This window comes from Chelon labrosus (assembly GCF_963514085.1).
Source record: "Chelon labrosus genome assembly, chromosome: 5".
NCBI classification, from domain to species: Eukaryota; Metazoa; Chordata; class Actinopteri; order Mugiliformes; family Mugilidae; genus Chelon; species Chelon labrosus.
Window position 1 is genome coordinate 29,869,700 of NC_140341.1, and position 20,654 is coordinate 29,890,353.

Sequence of the window (20,654 nt, forward strand, 5' to 3'; positions counted from 1 at the left end):
CATAATCTTCCTTCCTCATGATGCAATCTATTTTCTGAAGTGCACCAATCCCTCCTATATCAAAGCACCTTTCATGATGTTGCCACTGTTGTGCTTCACTGTTGGGATGGTGTTCTTCTGCTTGCAAGCCTACCCTTTATTCCTCCGGACATAACAATGGTCATTATGGCCAGACAGTTACATTTATGTTTCATCAGACCAGAGGAAATTCCTTCCAAATGTAAGACCTCTATCCCATTATGCAGCTACATTTGTAGTCTGGGTTGTTATTTGGAGCAGTGGCATCTTCGTTGTTGAGCAGCCTTTTATCTTACGTCAATGTAGGACTCGTTTAATTGTGGATATAGATATTTTTGTAACCGTTTTATCCACTTCTTTACTCTTGTTCTGGGACTCATTCGTACTTTTTATATCACATGCTTTCATCTCTAAGATATACAACACATCTCCTCCTTGAGCAATATGATTGCTCCATGGTCCCATGGTATTTATACTTTTGTAGTATTGTTTGTTTTGAAACTGTGTTTGGAAATCGCTCCCAAGGAGTAACTACAATTCTTTCTCAGAAGCTTTGGCTGATTTCTTTTCTTCCTGGATGTCAAACAAAGAGCCACTGAGTTTGAACAAATGTATTAAACATGTACACCTCCAACTGACTTTAGTGATGTCAATTTGCCATCAGACTTCAACTTTTCACTACTCATTTACAAGACTGTACTCACAAGATTGTACTCACTCACTCACAAGACCTTAGCCAGATTCAAAGCTTATCAGGATGGGTCTGGTTTCATTACTGGTCATGTTTTGACCAATACAGAGAAAAGACTTCTGCATGCAGTTACTTATTCTTAGGGCCAATCACAACGCACAGATGATGCATATTACTGCGTTACTCTTCTGTCCAGAACTACATAAAGTCCACGCAAAAGATTTGATTAGCTTGGCAGATCTATTCTTTTTTTTTTTTTTTTGCTGGAGCAAAATGAATTCCCAACAGAGTGACTCGCGACCAAGTTTCTGCTACAAGATTCCTTGTGAATTTCTTATTCTATTTTTTCCATGTGTTCCTAGTTTCAGTGTTGGACTCCCTGTATCTACATGTTCAGGTATCACGTGTAAAGAAAACTCTTATCACTGTCACTGTGCTAACACCCCTCCAGTGGGGTTAACTAAATCCTTATCATCATCTTGTTGTTCTTCAGAGTCTGTGCAAACAGGCTGAACCCGTCACACAGCCTTCTCTTGTTTTGCATGTTCTGTTTTCCAGAACATGCAAATGAGAAAAAACAGTAACATTAACAGCAACAACATTGGTGGTGAAAGTGCAACGAGTCCAGACTCATTTACTGTCAATGGTCTTGTATTTAAATCGTGATTTTAATGGTAATCAAAGAGCTTTAAAATCACAATGTCACTTTTACCGACTGGCCAGGCTGCAGTTTACAATGTTGCACTATTAAAAAATAACATTGCAACTAAAATTGCAACTCATTGATGCAGTTACAAACCTTGATCAGTATTATGCTTACCAATGCATACCTTTCCAAAACATAAGCATTTTATTAATTTCCACATGTGCTCTGCGTTTAATATTTTTTATCTGATCAAAAAAAAAGCCAGAAAGTGAAAATACTGCAATGATAGATAGAAAAAAATATTTATTCTAAAACCAAATGCTAAGACAATTACAAAAATAAGCAATATAAGGCAACATGGGCACAAGTGTGTTTTGTTAAACTTAAAACACTTGAAACAGAATACATTAAGGAGCAGATCAAGACAGGATTAGAGGAGCAGCTTTGGTGGATGAGCCATGATGTAATGTCAACATGAATGTTCACTGAAGAGCAAATATGTCCATGGCGTGTTATTTGGAAGGTCTTTACAGCTTGATCTTTCCAGCTAGCAGACTGCTGGGATAAAGTCTTTTGAAGCGGCCAAGGGCCCAGACTGGGAAGACATTTCTGTAGGATGTGTAGCTGATGGCACAGCTCTTGTTGAACACACCTGAAATATTCTCCTGAAAGTAGAGAAAAATAATTTCCATTATGATTCACATTGTCACCAGATTAACCTTTATTGTTATGAGCTGTATACAAACCTGTGTATGTCAGGTATAATGTGAGTATATGATATATAATTATTAAACATATGCAGAGCACAGAATCACCTGTGGCCAGTCTCCATTAGGCAGCTGCTTGTCAATCAGCGCCTGTACTCCCCTCTCAATGACCTGCCTGTCGGGATGCCTGGTTGGATGAGTTGGATTGAAATGAGTTGTTTTTGACAACAAAGCAAACTGTATACAAAGTCACTCACAACATCATTCCTTAATGCCTTTGAGGAATGTCTATGCTTTACCTGACAGCCATCAGTCCTAACAAAGCCCAGCAGGTGTTGTGGATTTGAGAAGTGCTGCTCTGGATGTAGCGCCGCTGCTCACATGACTCAAAGTCCTCCCCCCACCCTCCATCTGACATCTGCAGGTCCAGCACGAACTGGCACGCTTTCTGTACCTCTTCACAGGCATCACTGCTCACAATGAACACAATGTTTAAATGCAGTATGTAGTCTTGGAATTCAAAAACTTCACAAGTTGTTCTGCAGGTTCAGGAGTACAAAGTGTACTAGCACTGAAAATGAACTCTATTAAGCAATTGTTAAAATAGATTTCATTGTTTGAAGCTTACTTATCCTTGTAGATGTGACCCATACAAGCAAAGGCTTCAAGGCCAAACCACATTCCATATGTGAAGCACACTCCCCAGGACCTGAGCACGAGTAGAAAAAGATTGAGCATGGCCTGTCGATTAGACAGAATATCAGATGATAAAGTAAGTAAAGAAGTGTACGCTCACCCTTCCCATGATCCATCAGGCCTCTGCACTCTTCTGCAGAAGTTCAGTCCATCTCTGAGAGTGGACCTGCAGATAAAAACAGTAATCTGTTTTAAAACAGTCTGCAAGAACTACAAAAATCTATTTAGATAAATGCAAAAATGCATGCTCAAAACTTTAGAGACATGTTAAGAATGCCATTGTAATATTTTCCTGGGTTCTGGGTTCCAGATTTTAACAAAATTGTGCTGTGAACCAGATAGAGACTTTTTTCTAATTTAAGACAATATAGCACATCCTTGATCCATTGTGCGGTAGATTTGAATGTTTGTTTCGTGGTTTCGTCCGCATCAACGGGGCAAACCACGGTAGATTTGTTTGTTTGTGTCGTGATTCATAAAAGGACTAGGCTAATTATTGAAATATTAGTTGTTGTCTAATATTAATGGTGAGAAATGGTGAGAAAAACGGGGTTTTGCAGTGGCAGTGTGGAGGGGGGTGACTCCAGGACGCTGGAATTCACTGTTAAGCCTTCTTGAGGTGTCGTGGGCCTAACTTTACGAAACATCGGTGAAGGGAGGTGCCCACTTGAAAACCCCAATGACATGCTGCATACTGCTGGTGACTAGGCCAGGTATCTTGCATGTCTTCATGTTGGTTGGTAGCGACATTTCTTTGTTTGGTTAGTTGCTGAGCGGGCCATACAAGCCAGCAGCATTACGTTAGCTTATATTTCACAAGGTTCGAATTATCCTCTGCTGCTCTGTGGGCCTACAAGCCAGCAGCATTTACTTAATTCATTTAGATTATAGGTTAAGCTAGCCAGCAGCATTTGGTTAGCTTATATTTCACAAGGTTTGAGTTAGTGTCTGCTGCTGAGCGGGCCATACAAGCCAGAAGCATTTACTTAGTTCATTTAGATTATAGGTTAAGCGTCATATCACATGACTGTAGGTTTGTTAGGGTTTCTCAGCTGGACAGGGCCTCTAAATGTGTTTTGCCTGGGATTTTGGCACAAGGGATCGTAACATCTAATCCTGTGTATTGATGAATGTTATATCTAGCCTAGGCTAGTGACTGTTGCGAATAGTGCAGCTGACAACTAGGGAAAGACCTAGTGACAGCATGGAAAGACAGCTGACAGGAGGGAACAGTCCCCGCCGGGGCTACAATGGGTTAGCAGCTCATTGTGGCAGTAGTCCAGGCTTTAATAAGCCATGGGCTACCCCCTACCTTGCTACAAGTACGACTAATGATAAAATACCCCTAGAGTCAGCGAGAGCAGGGGCGGAAGATGACTTACCTATGACTGACTTTTTGACTCTGGAATGAATTTGACACTAGGCAAAGCATGTTACTGGAAGCCACTAGTTCAGATGGAGATGGGAAGAAGCAGCAGGTTTGTGTGTGTGGCTGGCAAAAGTTAACAACGATGAAGGGCCTCAGAATCCATCAAGGGAGGAAAAAGTGCTTGGCAGAGGGAACACGGGGACCCCGCATTGATAGCTACTTCTTAAGAAGTGCGTTAAGTCAGTCGTTTGAAGTCCAGCGACAGGAAGTAACCCACAGTTCACAGGACATCAGCACCCCTAACGTTGAGGCAGGTACAAGCACTGAGGCAGACAGAGAGGCCAGCCAGCTAAAGAGGGAGAAAATTAGCGGTCAGAAATCAAGGATCAAATGGCCAGGTGCAGCTGATAGCAGGCAGTGGGAGGACATCAATAGCGATTTGGTTAGTGCGCTAGGAAGGCTTAAAGGGACAGCGGAGAGTAAGTTGGAGAAAATGGGAGATCTCATTTATGATTATGGTAAGGAAAGATTTGGTGTGGTTCAAAAACGGAAGAAACAAGAGGGACAGGTAGTTCGATCTAGGCGTCAGCAAGAGATCGATAGGCTCGTCCAGGAGAGGAGACTCCTTAAGAGGCAGTGGAGGAAAGCTACAGATGAGGAGAAGACAGGGATTGATTGTTTACAGGCAGATGTGAGGGAGCGGTTGGCAGTGCTAAGAAGAAAAATAGGAAAAGGAAAGAGCGGGCTAGAGTAGCATTTTATAAGGACCCATTTAGGTTTGTGAAGTCACTATTTAGCAAGGAAAAGAATGGTAGCCTTACGGTACCAAAAGAGAAGCTTGAGGAGTATTTGGAGAAGGTGCATAAAGATACGGACAGGTTTAGAAAGTTGGCACTACCCTCTGATATTCCACCTATTGGTGAAATAGGTAGCCAGTGTGACGACAGCCCGCCAAAGTGGAAAGAGGTCCAAGAAGTGGTAAGGCGCGCAAGAGCCTCTTCAGACCCGGGACCTAATGGGCTATAAGAGTGCACCAGATGTGCTGAGGTTCCTGTGGAAATTGATGAAGGTAGTATGGAAGAAACAGGTTATTCCCAAGGCATGGCGCAGGGCAGGGGGGATTTTTATTCCCAAAGAGAGGGACTCGTTGGAAATAAGCCAGTTTAGACCAATTAGTCTATTTAATGTTGAGGGGAAGATTTTCTTCAGTGTTGTGGCACAGAGGTTGTCCAGTTACTTGGTGAAAAACAGACTAGTTGATACGTCGGTGCAAAAGGCTGGGATCCCCGGCTTCTCTGGATGCTTAGAGCACACCAGTATGATTTGGCACCAAATTCAGTTAGCAAAGCAAGAGAAGAGAGACCTGCATGTTGTATTCTTAGACCTGGCTAATGCTTTTAGGTCAGTACCACACAGTCTGTTATGGGAAGCATTTGACTTCTTTAGAGTTCCAGTTAGTACAAAAAAACTTCGTCAAAACCTACTTTTTAGACATACAACTCTGCTTTACCACAGCAGAGTACACTACAGCATGGCAGCAGCTGGAGGTAGGCATAATGGCAGGGTGTACAATCTCTCCACTAGCCTTTACAATGGCAATGGAGGTCATTATTAGGGCTTCCAAATGGGTGGTAGGTGGAGAAAGGCAGCAGGGAGGGTTTCGCCTCCCCCCAATAAGTGCCTACATGGACGACATGACGACTACAACTTCAACCGCTCCTTGTACCAGAAGATTGCTGGATAAGCTAAACAGCAACCTGCAGTGGGCTAGGATGAAAGTGAAGCCTATTAAATCTAGGAGTATTTCTATTATTAAAGGAAAGGTAGTAGATAAGAAGTTTGTTATAAATGATGAGGTGGTTCCCACAGTGCTGGAGAAGCCAGGGAAGAGTTTGGGAAGATGGTATGATGCAAGTCTCAGTGATAAGGTGCAGTTTGAAGGGTTGAGGCAGGAAACGATTCAAGACATTTCAAGCATAGAGCGGTCAGGGCTACCAGGGAAGTTAAAATGATGGTGCTTGCAGTTTGGTTTAATGGCCCGGCTAATGTGGCCGCTAACAGTTTATGAGGTTGCCCCGTCAAAGGTAGAAAAGTTAGAAAGGATGATTAATTCATCTATCAGAAAATCTCACAGAGGAGTTTAAGTGTGCTAAAGTTAGACTGGAAATGACTCTGACTCAGTCGAAGGATCCAGTGGTTAGGAGTGCAGCGCCTACTGTTAAGACAGGGAGGAAGTGGAACCCAAAAGAGGCAGTACAGCAAGCACGAGGGATTTACTTAGTTCATTTAGATTGTAGGTTAAGCGTCATATCACATGACTGTAGGGTTTCTTAGTTGGACAGGGCCTCTAAATGTGTTTTGTCTGGGATTTTGGCACAGGGGATTGTGACATCTAATCCTGTGTATTAATGAATGCGTGAGTGGGTGCATGTGGAGACTTCCACATAACAATATCACTCTTCTGGCCAGCAAGGTCACAAAAGCAATAATATCCCTAATATCCCTCCGCAACATCAATCGACTTCACCCATCCCTGGCACAGAGCACCACCAATCTTGTCTACGCCCTCTTCACATCACGCATCGACTACTATAATTCTGTCCTTTTTGGTTCACCCTCCAAATGTCTGCATAAACTTCAACTGGTCCATAATGCAGCCTATATCATCACCCGAACTCTCTCTATAGACCACATCACCCCAGTTCTTCAGCAGCTCCACTGACTTCCAATAAAATCACACACTGAATACATGATCGTGCTACTTACATTCAAGGCCCTTCACAACCAAGCTCCATCATATCTGTCTGAACTTCTCCAATTATGCGCATCCTCCCGTACTCTCAGATCTTCCTCAGCCACCCAACTTATTGCACCACCTGCCCATCTGTCCACCATGGGTTTCAGAGCATTCAGTCGCTCAGCTCCATGCCTTTGGAACATTCTCCCACCTGACATTTGAAACATAGACATGTTTCAAATCCAGACTTAAAACACATCTTTTTAAAATAGCTTACTCTATTTAACCCACCTTCCCTGTTATCTCATTTATATATACTTCTAAATCTGCTTTTATTATATTGCATTGTTGCATTGTTTTATTCTTAATCCTGGTAGCGACAAACAGGTTAAGAAGTGCCCATCACTCAAGGTCCTGCTTAACTTGTACCAATAGCTTTTGACTCTTGTCTTTTGTCAAAAAGACTTTTTGTCTCATAAAGATTGCCTAGTGTGTCTGGTATAAATACTCCCAGATACAAAAAGCCAGATCTGGCGATTTTAAATGGGAGAGATTGTAATGAGAGTTATCTGGCAGGTTTGCTAATTGAAAAAACGTACTTTTGCTCAGATTCAATTTATAACCTGAAACCCAAATGAATGATTCCAAGACTGATAGCAACATGGGAATAGAGCTAGCCAAGTTAGAAGCAAATAGGAGTAAGTCATCTGCATAAAGAGAAACCTTTAATTCAATATTGTTTCTAAAGACATGTGAAATAAGGGTGAGCTCGTGAAGCAATGGATAGAAGTTCCAGAACTAAAGCAAACAGGAGTGTACTTAAAGGGCAGCCCTGCCTGGTGGAACGATAGAGACAAAAAACAGATAGTCCGTACAAAACAAATAGTGCCTCAGGAGAAGTGAAAACTGATGAGTTGTAAACCACAGGAGTATCTAAAAAAGGAGTATCTGTTATGAAATTGGTCTGAGGAGACAACAGATGGGAGGATATTTCCCAACCTGCGGCCAAATAGTTTCGAAAACAACACTCCCTGCTTCACCCGTGCCAACACATTCTCCCACTCATTATAAATATAAAGAGCCATGACATTTCATTTGTGACATTTAAGTTGATGACGCACGGGGGATGGGCAGAGGGGAAACAAAGTTCAGTGCAATGCTGGCTGGTGGATAAAAACTGTCCTGTCCTGTCTATATCTTTCAGGTTGGTTTCTTGTAAATAGATTATGTGGGCAACTAAATAATGAACGTAGTGCAAGATCTTGCTGCGTTTGACTGGATTATTCAAGCCTTATTCAAGACTGGTAAATTTAATGTCCCCACCTACAGCATCATTTTGACTGACAGGGTCATAAAAATCCCATCATAATCTATTTTCACCCGTCACTTTAATATTTTAATTTTGGTAATAGATGTACCAGTAAGTTTATAACATCACTCACCAATAAGTGGTCAGGGGTGTGAATTGCAATCTGTCAAAATGACAGATGGCCTTCACAAACGGTCAACAACAGAAAATATTCGGTTGACGCGACCCCTGGACTGAACTATTACCTAAATAATGCATAGTATTCCCCAAATATGATGAAAATAAATGAGAACCAACCCAGTGAGTAAGCAACATGTACTGAAAAGCTCCTTTGCAACAGCAAAACATTGCAAACACAGGCCCACCCCAAACTCCTCTCCGTAGGGGGACCTCTCATCTCCCCAAACCCTCCACTTACGGGTGCTTGGCCCTCCCCTAACAGAAAAACAATACCTGTTGCCTCACGTAGCATTACCACACCACTTGGTAACTTTGGGGAATGTGGAATTAACAGCACAAAAGCCCAGAGTGACAGTACAAGTATTAACACGAGTGTACTGTGTCACATGAATAATAGGCCCTTAAGACTCTATATCCCTTCGTATCAAAAGCACAAAAGCCTAACAAAATAAGCAAACAAAAATCTCATAGCAAATAGGGTCAAGACGGGTCAAAAGACGGGTCAAAATGAACAAGGTATATATCTCTGTATAGAACAGAACATCCCCCATCTGCACATTCACAATGTAAGCCAGTCAGTGGTGAGATAAACTAAACTTCAGCAGGCAACTAGGCAGCACATTGATATGAGCTCGCATCTTATGCCTCTGAGCTTTCCAGTTTTTTACATAATTCCATAGCCAAGTCAGGGTCATCAAACCTCTGTGTCCGGCCGTCTGGAAGGGTGATGTGTAGTGTCGCTGGATACCGGAAGCCAAACTTTGTGCTGTGTTTCACCCAGTTGCACATACTGTACCTCCAAAGAAATGTATGCATTATGTGAATACCTTATCTCCTCAGTGCGGTGATTGGGGTAGGCTTTGTGGAAGTGACTCAGAGCCTGCATTACTGCCGAGGTACACTCCACGTAGGTATAATCTATCATGATGTCACCTGAGAAGGAGAGCACGATAATACCAATACACAAACATTTCACTACTCATACTGCATTCTTGTCTCACAGCAAAACAGGCCTTTTTGTCATTTCAGAAAGTTCATATTGTTGCCAAATATCCAGAGTGCAATAGAAAAATGTTTCTCAGTTTCTGGTATTAAAAGAAGACAAAATAGTCACACAGACAGTTCTGTCAACTTGACAGAACCGTCTGTGTGACTATTTTGTCTTCTTTTGACAGTGTCAACATTAGCACAGCTGACATGACTGCTCAGCACAGGACTCAGGACTGTTAAAGTGAGCATGTAAAGTATGTAATACAAAGAAAGTAGTGTTTTATGTCATATCTGTTACTACATATCTTATGTTCATGTGAATGAAATGGGTATGGAAGATGGTGTTGGCAGCAGACTTACCAAACACTTCAGAAGGGTTAAGGAGCTCTAGGAGTTTCCCTCCTCTCTTAGTTTCATAAGTGGCAAATCCACCGTCTGTGTTTTTCATGTTCAGCAGCTACAAAAGGAAGAGCAGCAGACAGTGAAAAAGCTGTTGTAAGAATACAGCAGAGTATTCAGCATTAAACCTAAAAATTGTGACAGTGAATGTGCACCTCTAAACTTACATCACCAAAAGCTACAAAAATTTACAGGATTAATAGGAGTATGCAACTTTAAGAAATGGTAAGTAAATAAGTCTTCTGCTATTTTTCTCTGCGGACTCACCACATTGACAGCATCATATAGACGCTGAGCAGGGACATGCTGGTTAATGAAGGGACAAAGCTCCTCCAGCAGCATCATTGACTTCAGGCCCTCTGCCGTGCAGTCACACACAATCCAGCCACAGTCATGGGTACTGAAGGGGAAACCTCCCTGATAAAGATATACACACATATATGCAATCAAATACAAATTAAGCACAATTTGTATTGTATCTATAATATAGATTCTATATTATTATTATTTTTTTGTTTAGTGCAATTAATTTAATTTTAATATTCAGTAAGTTTTATTTGTTGCAAAATGTCACTCGTGTGACACTGGTTTTACCTTGTTCATCTGTCTGTAGTATTTCTGGTAATCAGGAGGATTCTCAGGTATCTGTAAGTTAAACATCAGAAATCACATGTATAAAGGCATTTAATATTTTCATATTACAAAATCATTTTGTTCATTGGTTTTCATAGTGCCATAAACAGAATATCAAGATGTACACTGCCTATAAAAACTATTGTTTAACTGTTTTATTGCTCCTGTAAGATTAATTATGGTCAATATTAATTTGGCTTTTTTGACAAGATGTTAAACAAAAACAAAAAAAGTCATATTCACTCTGATCAAGTAAGTTTTGTGTAGATGCACCTTTGGCTGCAATCACAGCACTGAGTCTGTGTGGATGGGCCTAAATCAGTCTTGGACACTGTAAGTTTACTCCATTCATCTTTGCAAACTGCTCAAGCTCTGTCAGCTGTCAGTAGTGATTGGCCATGGACAGCCCTTTTCACGTCCATCAAGGTATTCTCTAATGGATTGATGTTGTTTTTCTTGACAAAAAAGCCAAACTATATTGACCACAATTCCATTTATAAAAACAATAAAACGGGAAAGTACCCAAGGGGATGAATACATTTAGTGGCACTGTATGTTTTATTCCTGTAGTATAAAGAAAACTACTTTATGGCATCATAGCTATACAAGTCAAATTTGTTTTGTTGGTGTTAAGTGCACGTCTGCTGTACCTGAGTGATGGTAAGAAAGTGATGGGCATCATCAAGACACTTGGCCAGTTTGGGGTCATCCTGAGCTCCTGCCTGAGAGACCCCACACACAATTTCAGAATATTATATACATCTCTGGATTGTATGTTAAACACTGTACTGAAACAACTCTTCTCAAAGCCTATCTATGGTATAAGAATAAATAGTGAACATGTTCAGGTTTTTTTTTGTTTTCGATAATTAGACAATAGAGTTGTGTTTGACAAAACTGATTATGACACCCAAATTAAAAAGATTATACATCTTGGAAAGCTGGCCTCATACACGAGGTCCCTCAGGCATCAATGCTGGGTCCATTTCTGTTATGCCACGTTAGCGTAACATAATCACATATTGTGGAGATGACACAAAGCTGTATCCCTGGAGACCGAAACTGTGTTATAGTATTGTTTGAGAAAACACAGACATTGGATATTTGTGATATTAGTAAGTACCTTGCAGCTAAATAAAGACAAAAATTGACAAATAAAGACAAATTTCTTGTCACTGGTACTTAAACTGTGTATGTTTTCATTTAGTCTCTGTCACAGGAACACAACCACACAGGTCATATATCAAGGTGGTATTCTTGATTATGATGATCATTTCTTCATTTCCTCAAAGTACAGTTAGGTCCTTATATTATATACATCTTTTTTTTGATATTCTTGCCATTTACCAAAACACACTAGTGTTGCATTTACATTATATAATGAATACAGGCTTAAAGTGGAGATCTGCTGCCTTTATTTTAGGGTTTAAAAAAAATATCACATAAAAAAATGAACATTTTCAAAAATGGACAGTGACTCATGGACATCACTAAAGAACGGGTTTCTTCCTGCATGATGTTTCTCCAGACCTACTGCACATACCTCCATTTGTTCCTTTGTTCTGTGGCTCTTTCTACCTTAAATTGATAAGGTCATTGACTCAGCCATTGCAGAATATGACATTTCTTTTCCTTCAAAACAGCTTTTGGCTAAATCTAAGGAGACATTATATATCCCTATAAACTTCAGAATTCATCCAGCTGCTTCTGTCTTCTGTCATCTCATCAACATCCAGTGGTTACCCAGTGGAAACGTTCATTCAGATTTAGATTGATTCAGATCGATGATGCATCCACGTTAATTATTAAAAAGTATCGATATCGGTATCAACGATACTGGCCCTGTATTTAGTCAGATCGATAAAAAATCTAGCAGTATCGCACACCACTACTAACCTGATTAAAGGGTGAAGGAATAATGAAGGAATATTTCGCATTCATTCATGTATTTGGTTATTAACTAAAATACATCTCCTGTTGACTGGACTTTTGCAAGTGGTCTGCCTTACCACATCACAGCCATTCTAACATATTTATAGAACAGAAGAATTCAGTAGAACAGAATTATTCCTTTACTGATCCCTCATAGGAAAATTCTTTCTCTGCATTTGAGCCATCCATTTGTTTACATTAAAAACAGCGAAAGCATTTGTATCGATGTTACCTCAAGAAAAGCCTGTACAGCAAAGCAAGTATCCCAAAGTTGAGATCCATTTGTCCCCTGAGTGATACAAAAAAAGGACAATGTGGTCAAACACTCTGATTAAAATAAATGTGATCTTGATGAGTGCACTACAACATGTATTACAGGACAGAATAAAATGTATGAAACCAGCAAGTGGACTCAAAGGACGAGACTGGACGGTGAAAAGCACCATTTTCTACTATTTCTCTGCACCTTTCACTACTTCTTTCATTGCAAAACAGCAGCATTTCTTCTCTGAGCTCCTCAGCTGAACTCCTCAACCTAAACACAAGCATTTTCAGAAAAAAGGGAGTGGAGAACAAATTCTCACCTGCAATTTCATCCCATCCAAACCCAACCTGGAATGCAGAGAACTTACTTTTAGTTTATCAGTTGTACACTTTCTTTTACATATTTGTGATTCATGACTGCTTTGCAAACAGCTTACCACATTATGTGTTTCAAACAGCACAAGGACTACTAAAAGGTTATTCTTGAACACATAACCCTGATCAGAGGCGCGATAGAAGTTTGTTTTGTTTAGTTAGGAAGTTGTTGAGGAGTGGTTGACTAACCAGAGATAGTCTGCAATCCTGTTCACGTGCTCCTGAAAGGCTGGAGAGGAGGGACCGTCCACATACCAGCGAACCAGCATGTTAATAGTCTTGGAGATCTGCGGAGAATGACCGGCACTTAATGTTCAGATTCTGTTTCTTTTAGTGTCCATTTAAATAGGATGACTTGAAAAGACTTGAATAATTTAACATTTAGTATCACATGTTGTTATAGCTTTATGTTTTTTCTATCACATTCATTGTCTTTACATGCACATACTGTAACTAATATTCAATTTGTGCACTTTGTTCTGGATATCTGTGTATTACCGGTCCAATGCTGATACACTTGGTGAAGCGGTCATCAGCCACAATGTGATCATACAGCTCTTTGACAGCCCACCCTCTCACTGTGGTGCTGTGGTAAGCTTCATAGACATTTAACACCACTGCAGAGCAACACAATGAATGGATAACTGTAAGCAAAAATGTCATGGTGAAAATTCCCATCCTTTGAGTACGGTGTGCTCTGCATACTTACTGTAGGCGACAGTGAGCAGTGTGCTGTGAGGTGTGTACAGGTCACATGCTGCCACATTGAACTTCTGAGCAGGCCAGTCAATGGTGGCATAGTCCTGGACATACAGCTCCTATAGAACAAAGAGCAACAATTACAGTAGGTTTTACATATTATATCAAAAGACTGTCAAAATAAAAGACGTGACCAGGTATTCATAGCTGGTCTTTTACGTATTCAATAAAGCATATCATATATGGTGGTAGAAAAAAGAAGGAGGGGGTCAAATTCCTGAGTACGATAAACTCTTGTGGAGAGGGAACAGCGACAAGTGAAAGAGGGAAGGTTGTGTGTGAATACTGACCAGTGGGTAACACACAAACTCACTAGGAGGGATATAAAAAAATCATTTTCAAGCCGATTCATTATTTACTTTGTTTTGCATTTTTAGGAAAGGTTATGGAAGATTGAAAACACTGATACTGCATAGACTTCTATCTCTGTAGTTTAAAAGCAGGTAACAGAAAAGGACTCCAAAACGCAATTGTTATCAATGGCTCCTGGCTGTAATATAATGGGCATGGCGCCCTCGTGCTGGATAAGATGGCTTCAGCACCTGTCTGAGGCTGAGGATAAGAGAGTCTTCCTCTGCAGACAGTCTGACAGCATAACAGTAGCTCATCGGGAGGTAGACCTGGCGACAGTGACACCACAGTGTAGAGGGGTGGCCTGGCATCCATGCTGGGAGCAGCCTGGAACAGACAAAAATATATCTGATATCCTCAAATATGTATAGAAGGAAAAAGAATTGTATTCTTCCCTGTGGCAAACACAACTTCTCATGATGACAGTTAACAGTTATTGTGATCTGCTGCTCTGTACTGCAAGCTTCCAATTTTCAATCCAGCTGAAATGGTTCCAATTAGAGTTTTGTACTTACTTTTTGATACGCTAATTAAAGTCTCCAATAAAATGGATGAATTTACATGCCCCAAAACATAAATTAGAATATAACTTTTATGAAGGTCGACACAGTGGCATGGTGGTTAGCACTGAAACAAGAAGTTTCCGGGTTCAAATCCAGCCCGAGTGGGCCATTAAGTGGCACCTTTTTCAACTTTTTCAAATCACTTTTTGTTCCATGGTTTCATTATTTTCATCAGTCACTCCTTTTAACACCATCTGTAAGGTTTTACTGATTTTTTCTTCATAGCCTGGCACCTTTTTAGCATCCGCAGCATTGTTACCTAATGCTATCATACCTGTCCCTGTCTGGTGTCCTGAACATTTTATGATGGCTGCTTTACAGGGTTTGGAGAGAGCGTCTTGCAGTTTTATCGTCTGAGTCGTGTGTTTCACAGGTTTGCCAGTACTGGTAAGGAAATCTGTTCTCATCCATTGTTTTAGGTCTACGTGTACGGCTTTTACAGCGGAGTCAGTGTAGATGTTGAGCTATGATTTCTGCCAATTGTGTGGAGGCTGGTGGTGCTATGATGTCTGCTTCCAAGGTCTCCCACATGTGTTCTCTTATCGGTGAGGCCTGTCTGCTGACTACAGCGTAGGAGGCTATTATTCCTCCTCCAGGCACCACGTGACTGTGGCCATCTGTAAACAGACTGTCAACGTTATCTATGGCTTCAGTAACTATGTTGGGAAAAGTGTCCATTTACTCTCTGACTAGGGCTTCACACTCATGAGGTACTTCACTGGTTATGGGAGCGGCCATGTTATTCTCTGAGCTGACATAATGCACATTTGGCTGGAGCAATATATCCTTGCATTCTGCTGGTTCTTTGTTGACTTAAAGTGAACTTTTGGCTTTTGGCTATGTAGCTCGTTACTGTGTGTTCTGGAGTTTGCATGTTCTCCCTGTGTCTGCGTGGGTTCTCTCCGGGTACCCTGGCTTCCTCCCACTGTCCAAAGACAAGCTCATTAGGTTAACTGGTGATTCTAAATTGGCCATAGGTGTGCATGTGAGTGTTAATGGTTGTCTGTTTCTCTGTGCTAGCCCTATGATAGACTGGCGACCTGTAAGGGGTGAACCCCACCTCTCCAGCAGACCCCGCGACCCTTCGCAGGAATAAGCGGTTACAGAAGATGAATGAATGAATGTATCAGACTTCTTAAATGGGGCTTCCCACACCATTTTTAGATCTGAGATGTCAATATGTTTCTGTCTCTCACAGAAATCCATCACGTAACCTGATGTTTATCCTACATAGGTTTAACATGTGCAGAAAGAATGTATACATTCCACCCAGAGGGAAACAGTTAGATCAAGGGTATGGTTATGGTGAATGGTTATAAGCTGTCAATATTGAATGAATTATCATCGAGTTTGGAACACCCCTCTAAATCTGATGGAATATTCTTTGTGATTGGGCCAGATCGGGCTAGTCGGTCCATTTAAATTAAAATAAATAAATAAAAGATTTTAGGCGAAAGTTAGGAGCTCTCTGAGAAGATTGTCAGAATCTTTAGGAATACAGGACCCGATCTACATTCTTTGGGCAGTATTATGCAGTGGTTTGTGTTTCTCTTGGTTAATGTTTTTCTTTAAAAGATGAATTAGAAATAGCTTACCACATCTCAGGTAGAAGTGTGTTCAATCCATCCCAACTGTACACATTTAAAACAGCCAGCCAGAATTTACCCCAGGAGGGAATCCCAACAGCACCACCTATACCAAGGAATAACCACAGAGAACATGGTAATGTTGACAGTAGTAATATTAAACTCTGACATAGTTATGAGCATGATGAGTAATAACTACTAAGTGATAAAAAAAATAACGTGTTGCATTTTTAATTTCGACGCAAAGTAGTAACATATTTCTCATAAAGAAAAATCACATTTGTAAGAGTCTACACCAGTTTCTTACCAGTGCAGAGATATGATATATATAATCAATAATAACTGCTGACTGAAAACATGTTGCATTTTTTTTATTTCAACTTATTCCTTTCAACCTTTGCTGTGCAAGTTGTTCCTTGCCCGAACCATATCTGGGTCATCTGGACCCACTCCCAGGATCCTTAGTGAGACGTAGTTCAGCGCTGTCCCAAACACTGTGGACTTATCTTCAATATGGCTGCAGCAGAATGAAACACAGCGCTGCCATAATCAGTATTCCAGACATGGTAGGCTTTTTAGACACATGCTCCTATAATTATTTTGCTACGGGAGGATTAAATACACGCTAGAAGGAATTACTGCGACAGTTCAGAGGTCGTTCAGTAACAATTATATGTACAGTAGATCTTAGTATTGTAAAATTACATTTGACTATAATTGTTACTATTTATGGAAACAGCACTGGTTACTACCTTTGTTACAGAGACACAGACAGCAACTAGCAACAGGGAATAATCTTACTTTACAAGCACATGGCTGAATATTAAATTACAACAAAAAGTGTTGACTTACAGACCCCAGCCTCCATCCGGCAGCTGAACCGAGCGCAGGTATCTCACCATCTCCTTCTTCCAGGCCTCGGGCAAAGGGATGCTAGCCACATGGCATGTGACGAGTAGACCTGGGAAGCACAAATGTGGACCCCAAATGGAATGCTGTTTTATTTCAAAAGCAGTTTCTTTTCTTGCTTGTTTTTGGTGGCTTTGCTTTGGTGGTTCCTTGTCTTTGTGATTGTCTGCTCCTTTCCCATAATTTCACCTGTATCTTGTTGCCCCATTAGTTCTGGGTGTACTTCTATCCAACCCTTCCCCCTTATGAGTTTGTTGGTGTTTGATTTCCTTCATTTTGTTGTCTCGTTGGACAGCTGGGATAGGCTCCAGCAGACCCCCGTGACCCTTAACAGGAATAAGCAGGTACAGAAGATGAATGAATGAATTAATGAATGAATGAATGTTTCCTGTCTGTGTGTTCCTCAAGTTTTAATGGTTTGCACTAAGTTTCACTCTTTCTTTTTTAGTACTTTGTCTCCAGCTTTTGTTTATTCTTTATGATAAAGGATTTTCTTATCAGGTCTTCTGTACACTATGTTTTGGGATTGTGTCACCGGTTTTCTGCATTTTGATGTTCCATTGTTATAAACCCAGTGATGTAAAAGTACAAACTGACCACAAACCTGGTCCCAGTAGACCCAGCATTTATGCAAAAAGAGTATGTAGAGTACTAATCCAAACTGGCCTGTTAAGGGCCTGGTTGCTATTGTTAATCTTAAGAGAACTTTACAGGCCTTATTATGTGACTGTCAAGCTAGCCTGCTAGTCTCAAATATGAGGACGTGACTAACCTGGGAGCAGGAAGAGAGGTCCGCCATAGTCCCCTGCCCAGTGACCGTCCTCCGCCTGGAGTTTACTGTAGAAGTGCATACCTTTCACAGCAGCCTCCAAAGCAGTCTGGGCTGCTGGGGAATCGGACACAAACTTGCTCTGTTGAGGCAATTAGTGGAAAAACAAGTGTTCAGTGGTCAAATTCCGTTTTGCATTAATTAAGACTAATTTAACAGTCTGTCAGCTCCTAACTGAATTTATACTCCACTGTTTAATGTATTTCTTTACTACTGCTCTTTTAACCTTTAGCTCTTTTAAATCACAGTCAGCTCAAATTAACTTGGACTGCAGTGTAACTGTAGACAACCAGTAACAATCTTAAATCAAGAGTTTTCTTCTGTATGGATGAGAGGAGAGAATAATTTCACTGATACGAAAATAGAAACTGATCCAAAGCCCACCGTGTCCAAGCCCAGAGAGTGGGCTTCCAGCATGGTCTGTTCCCTCTCCGGTGTGTCCTGATCGTCCACATAGTGCCAGGTCTGCCTGCCCACGACATTAGTCAGCCTCCAGCGGCTCAGGTCTGTGGCTGGCTCTGTCTTGTAGGGGCCCCCTCTCCTTCGAAGTTGCCTGGCGGAGACAGAAAAGTATTCACATGTAGATTTAATATGCTGCTATACTACACAACTTATATATTGTGTAGTATAGGTAGGGCAGGCTACTAAAAAGTCAACTGTAAATATTTCCTCAGCAGATGTGATTTGTTCTTGTCTGGTGGAGAGAGAGAGAGAGAGAGAGAGAGAGAGAGAGAGAGAGAGAGAGAGAGAGAGAGACTTCATACTGTGTGTGTGTCACTGTCATTGTTATTACATAAATTACTTAACGCAATAATTAATCATTATTCAAGCAGCGTTTTGTATCTGGTTCATATGGAGTGTACTAAGTGCGGGTTTAATGTCAGTTGTTTAATTTACCACAAAGTATGTCAGATAAATATAACGTAAACCACACGACAACATTTTGGCTCAACTTTTGTAACTGCAGCTAGTTTCGGTTCAAAACACGCGTTGACTCAAAGTTTAATCAGGACATATCGCTGGATGTTAGTTTTTGGTGACATTATTCGTTGTATGAAAGCAGAAAAGTACTCACGTTCCCTCAGTCATAGCTGCGTCTGACAGATACTGAGTTAACCCTCCACTGAACTACATGAATGGGTTTTCAAGTGTTGTCGAAGCCCCGCCCCTTTCGCTCTTTATTTCAGAATTGTAGTGCCGAGAGGACAGTTCGGTATCTTGTTCGAGGAAACTAGGACTTCATTTCCCAGAGAGCCTTGTGTTGCCATCCGATGGGTCATCCACATGGAGAGACATGAGCAGAGACTCGGCTGGCCAATCACAAATTAAGCGGGCGGAGAAATGCTGGGTCTGCCGTGATGTCCTCCAATCAAAGCGCTCCTACGAGATATAGCGTACATGTGTTTACAACTGGATAACGTTGAGGTGGGGATAGAGGTTTGCACGAAAACACTTTCATGTATTTGCAGTTGGGTTAAAAAAAAACCCCTCAAAATTCAACTTGTGTTAATGTAAGACACTGTATTTGTAATTACACACACACTTAAAAGTCACAAATCCATGCAATGCAATCACCACAACACTACAACTAGAAGATGAAAAATTTAAAAGAAAGTGGTCTTGGTTTGTAGCAAAGCGCATTTAAATCAACGCAGTCTCACTGAGGATTTGTTTGTTTTAAATGTCCATATAGCTGCAGGCTCATTTGCCAAAGAAAACTTACAGCAACAGTTCATCAGTCATCAACAATGCATAGCAGACCACCTGGCTTCAGTTTTCAGACCAGCTCTTTTTGCTGTTTTTGTTCGTTAACTTAAAGAAAATGATAATCTATTTCTGGTTTTTGTGTAAAACTGCTACACTCATTATTTCCACTGTTCAGAATGTATGAAAAGGCACCTAACCTGTGACATTATAATGGAAAGAAGGTAAGGAACATGTCACACCTGTGTGAAAGTGGTCTCTGGAGTCTCAGCTGTGGAGAATGCATCATGGGCATGGACAGCAGGGTGGGTGATGGACTGAAGGATGGTGTGGACAAGTGGTGCAAGGGCTTATCATCCATTGTCTGTTCTTCTGCAGAGTATTGTCTTCAAGTTGCCCTGTTTCAAGTTTATTTAAGGGCTTTTGCAGCTTGCCGTCTGCCCAGCCCACACAGGGTTTCTGCCTCCGCCACCGGCCTAATGCCAACCTCTGGGCATTAGTGACTATCATTGACTGATGCTGATATTATTCTGATTCTTTGCTTTGTACTTGTGTTATCATTTCCTGATACTTAAAAATCTGTTGATTCCATGCCATTATGTTAGTTCTACTTCCAGTCTTTGCTTAGTTTTACTTAGTTAAGTCTGGTATTTTTGCCTTTTGATGAATGATTAATGGTAGTGACTGATGACATTATTTATGAAATCATTGACTTTTGAGTGTCTATACATTTGCACGGTACATTCTGTAGATGTAATAAACCTTACAAGGAAAAAGTTATTCTTTCCATTCACCTATCACATGTGAGGTTCTCATCATGTTCACATTTGTACACTTTTTGGTTGAGCATCTGTTCGGCTGCTGTTTTGAGAGCATTGATGGTGGCAGACTGCGTTGTCCAGGTTGCAGGACACAAAGAGCTACCTTTGTCCCACAGCAGTCCAGCTCCTGAACTCTGACCCCTGGACCCCCTGCTTCAGCATAATATTGATGCTCTGTCCCTCAGT

The 20,654-nt window shown here is 41.0% G+C and overlaps 1 protein-coding gene across 1 annotated transcript; it reads right to left on the reverse strand.

The window, feature by feature from the left end:
• Positions 1–1,689: 1,689 nt before the first annotated feature.
• LOC311488365 (lanosterol synthase-like) lies at positions 1,690–19,172 on the reverse strand. Its single transcript, XM_084545014.1, has 22 exons — positions 19,019–19,172; positions 18,328–18,496; positions 17,887–18,025; positions 17,058–17,166; positions 16,601–16,722; positions 16,215–16,311; positions 14,248–14,383; positions 13,656–13,764; positions 13,445–13,563; positions 13,136–13,233; positions 12,892–12,919; positions 12,540–12,596; positions 11,026–11,097; positions 10,337–10,387; positions 10,010–10,159; positions 9,704–9,800; positions 9,181–9,286; positions 2,859–2,924; positions 2,691–2,771; positions 2,362–2,532; positions 2,171–2,249; positions 1,690–2,020 (listed from the first exon to the last, which is right to left on the reverse strand). Exons 1-22 carry the CDS (start codon positions 19,030–19,032, stop codon positions 1,883–1,885), a joined length of 2,208 nt encoding a protein of 735 aa, XP_084401140.1. The 5' UTR covers positions 19,033–19,172; the 3' UTR covers positions 1,690–1,882.
• Positions 19,173–20,654: the final 1,482 nt, after the last annotated feature.

Coding starts and splice junctions, on each gene's coding strand:
- LOC311488365 (XM_084545014.1), bottom strand. Junction 17,167..17,886: donor ACCTCTCTTCCTGCTCCCAG/GTTAGTCACGTC, acceptor TGTGCTTCCCAG/GTCTACTCGTCACATGCCAT. Junction 16,723..17,057: donor CCGGATGGAGGCTGGGGTCT/GTAAGTCAACAC, acceptor ATTCTGCTGCAG/CCATATTGAAGATAAGTCCA.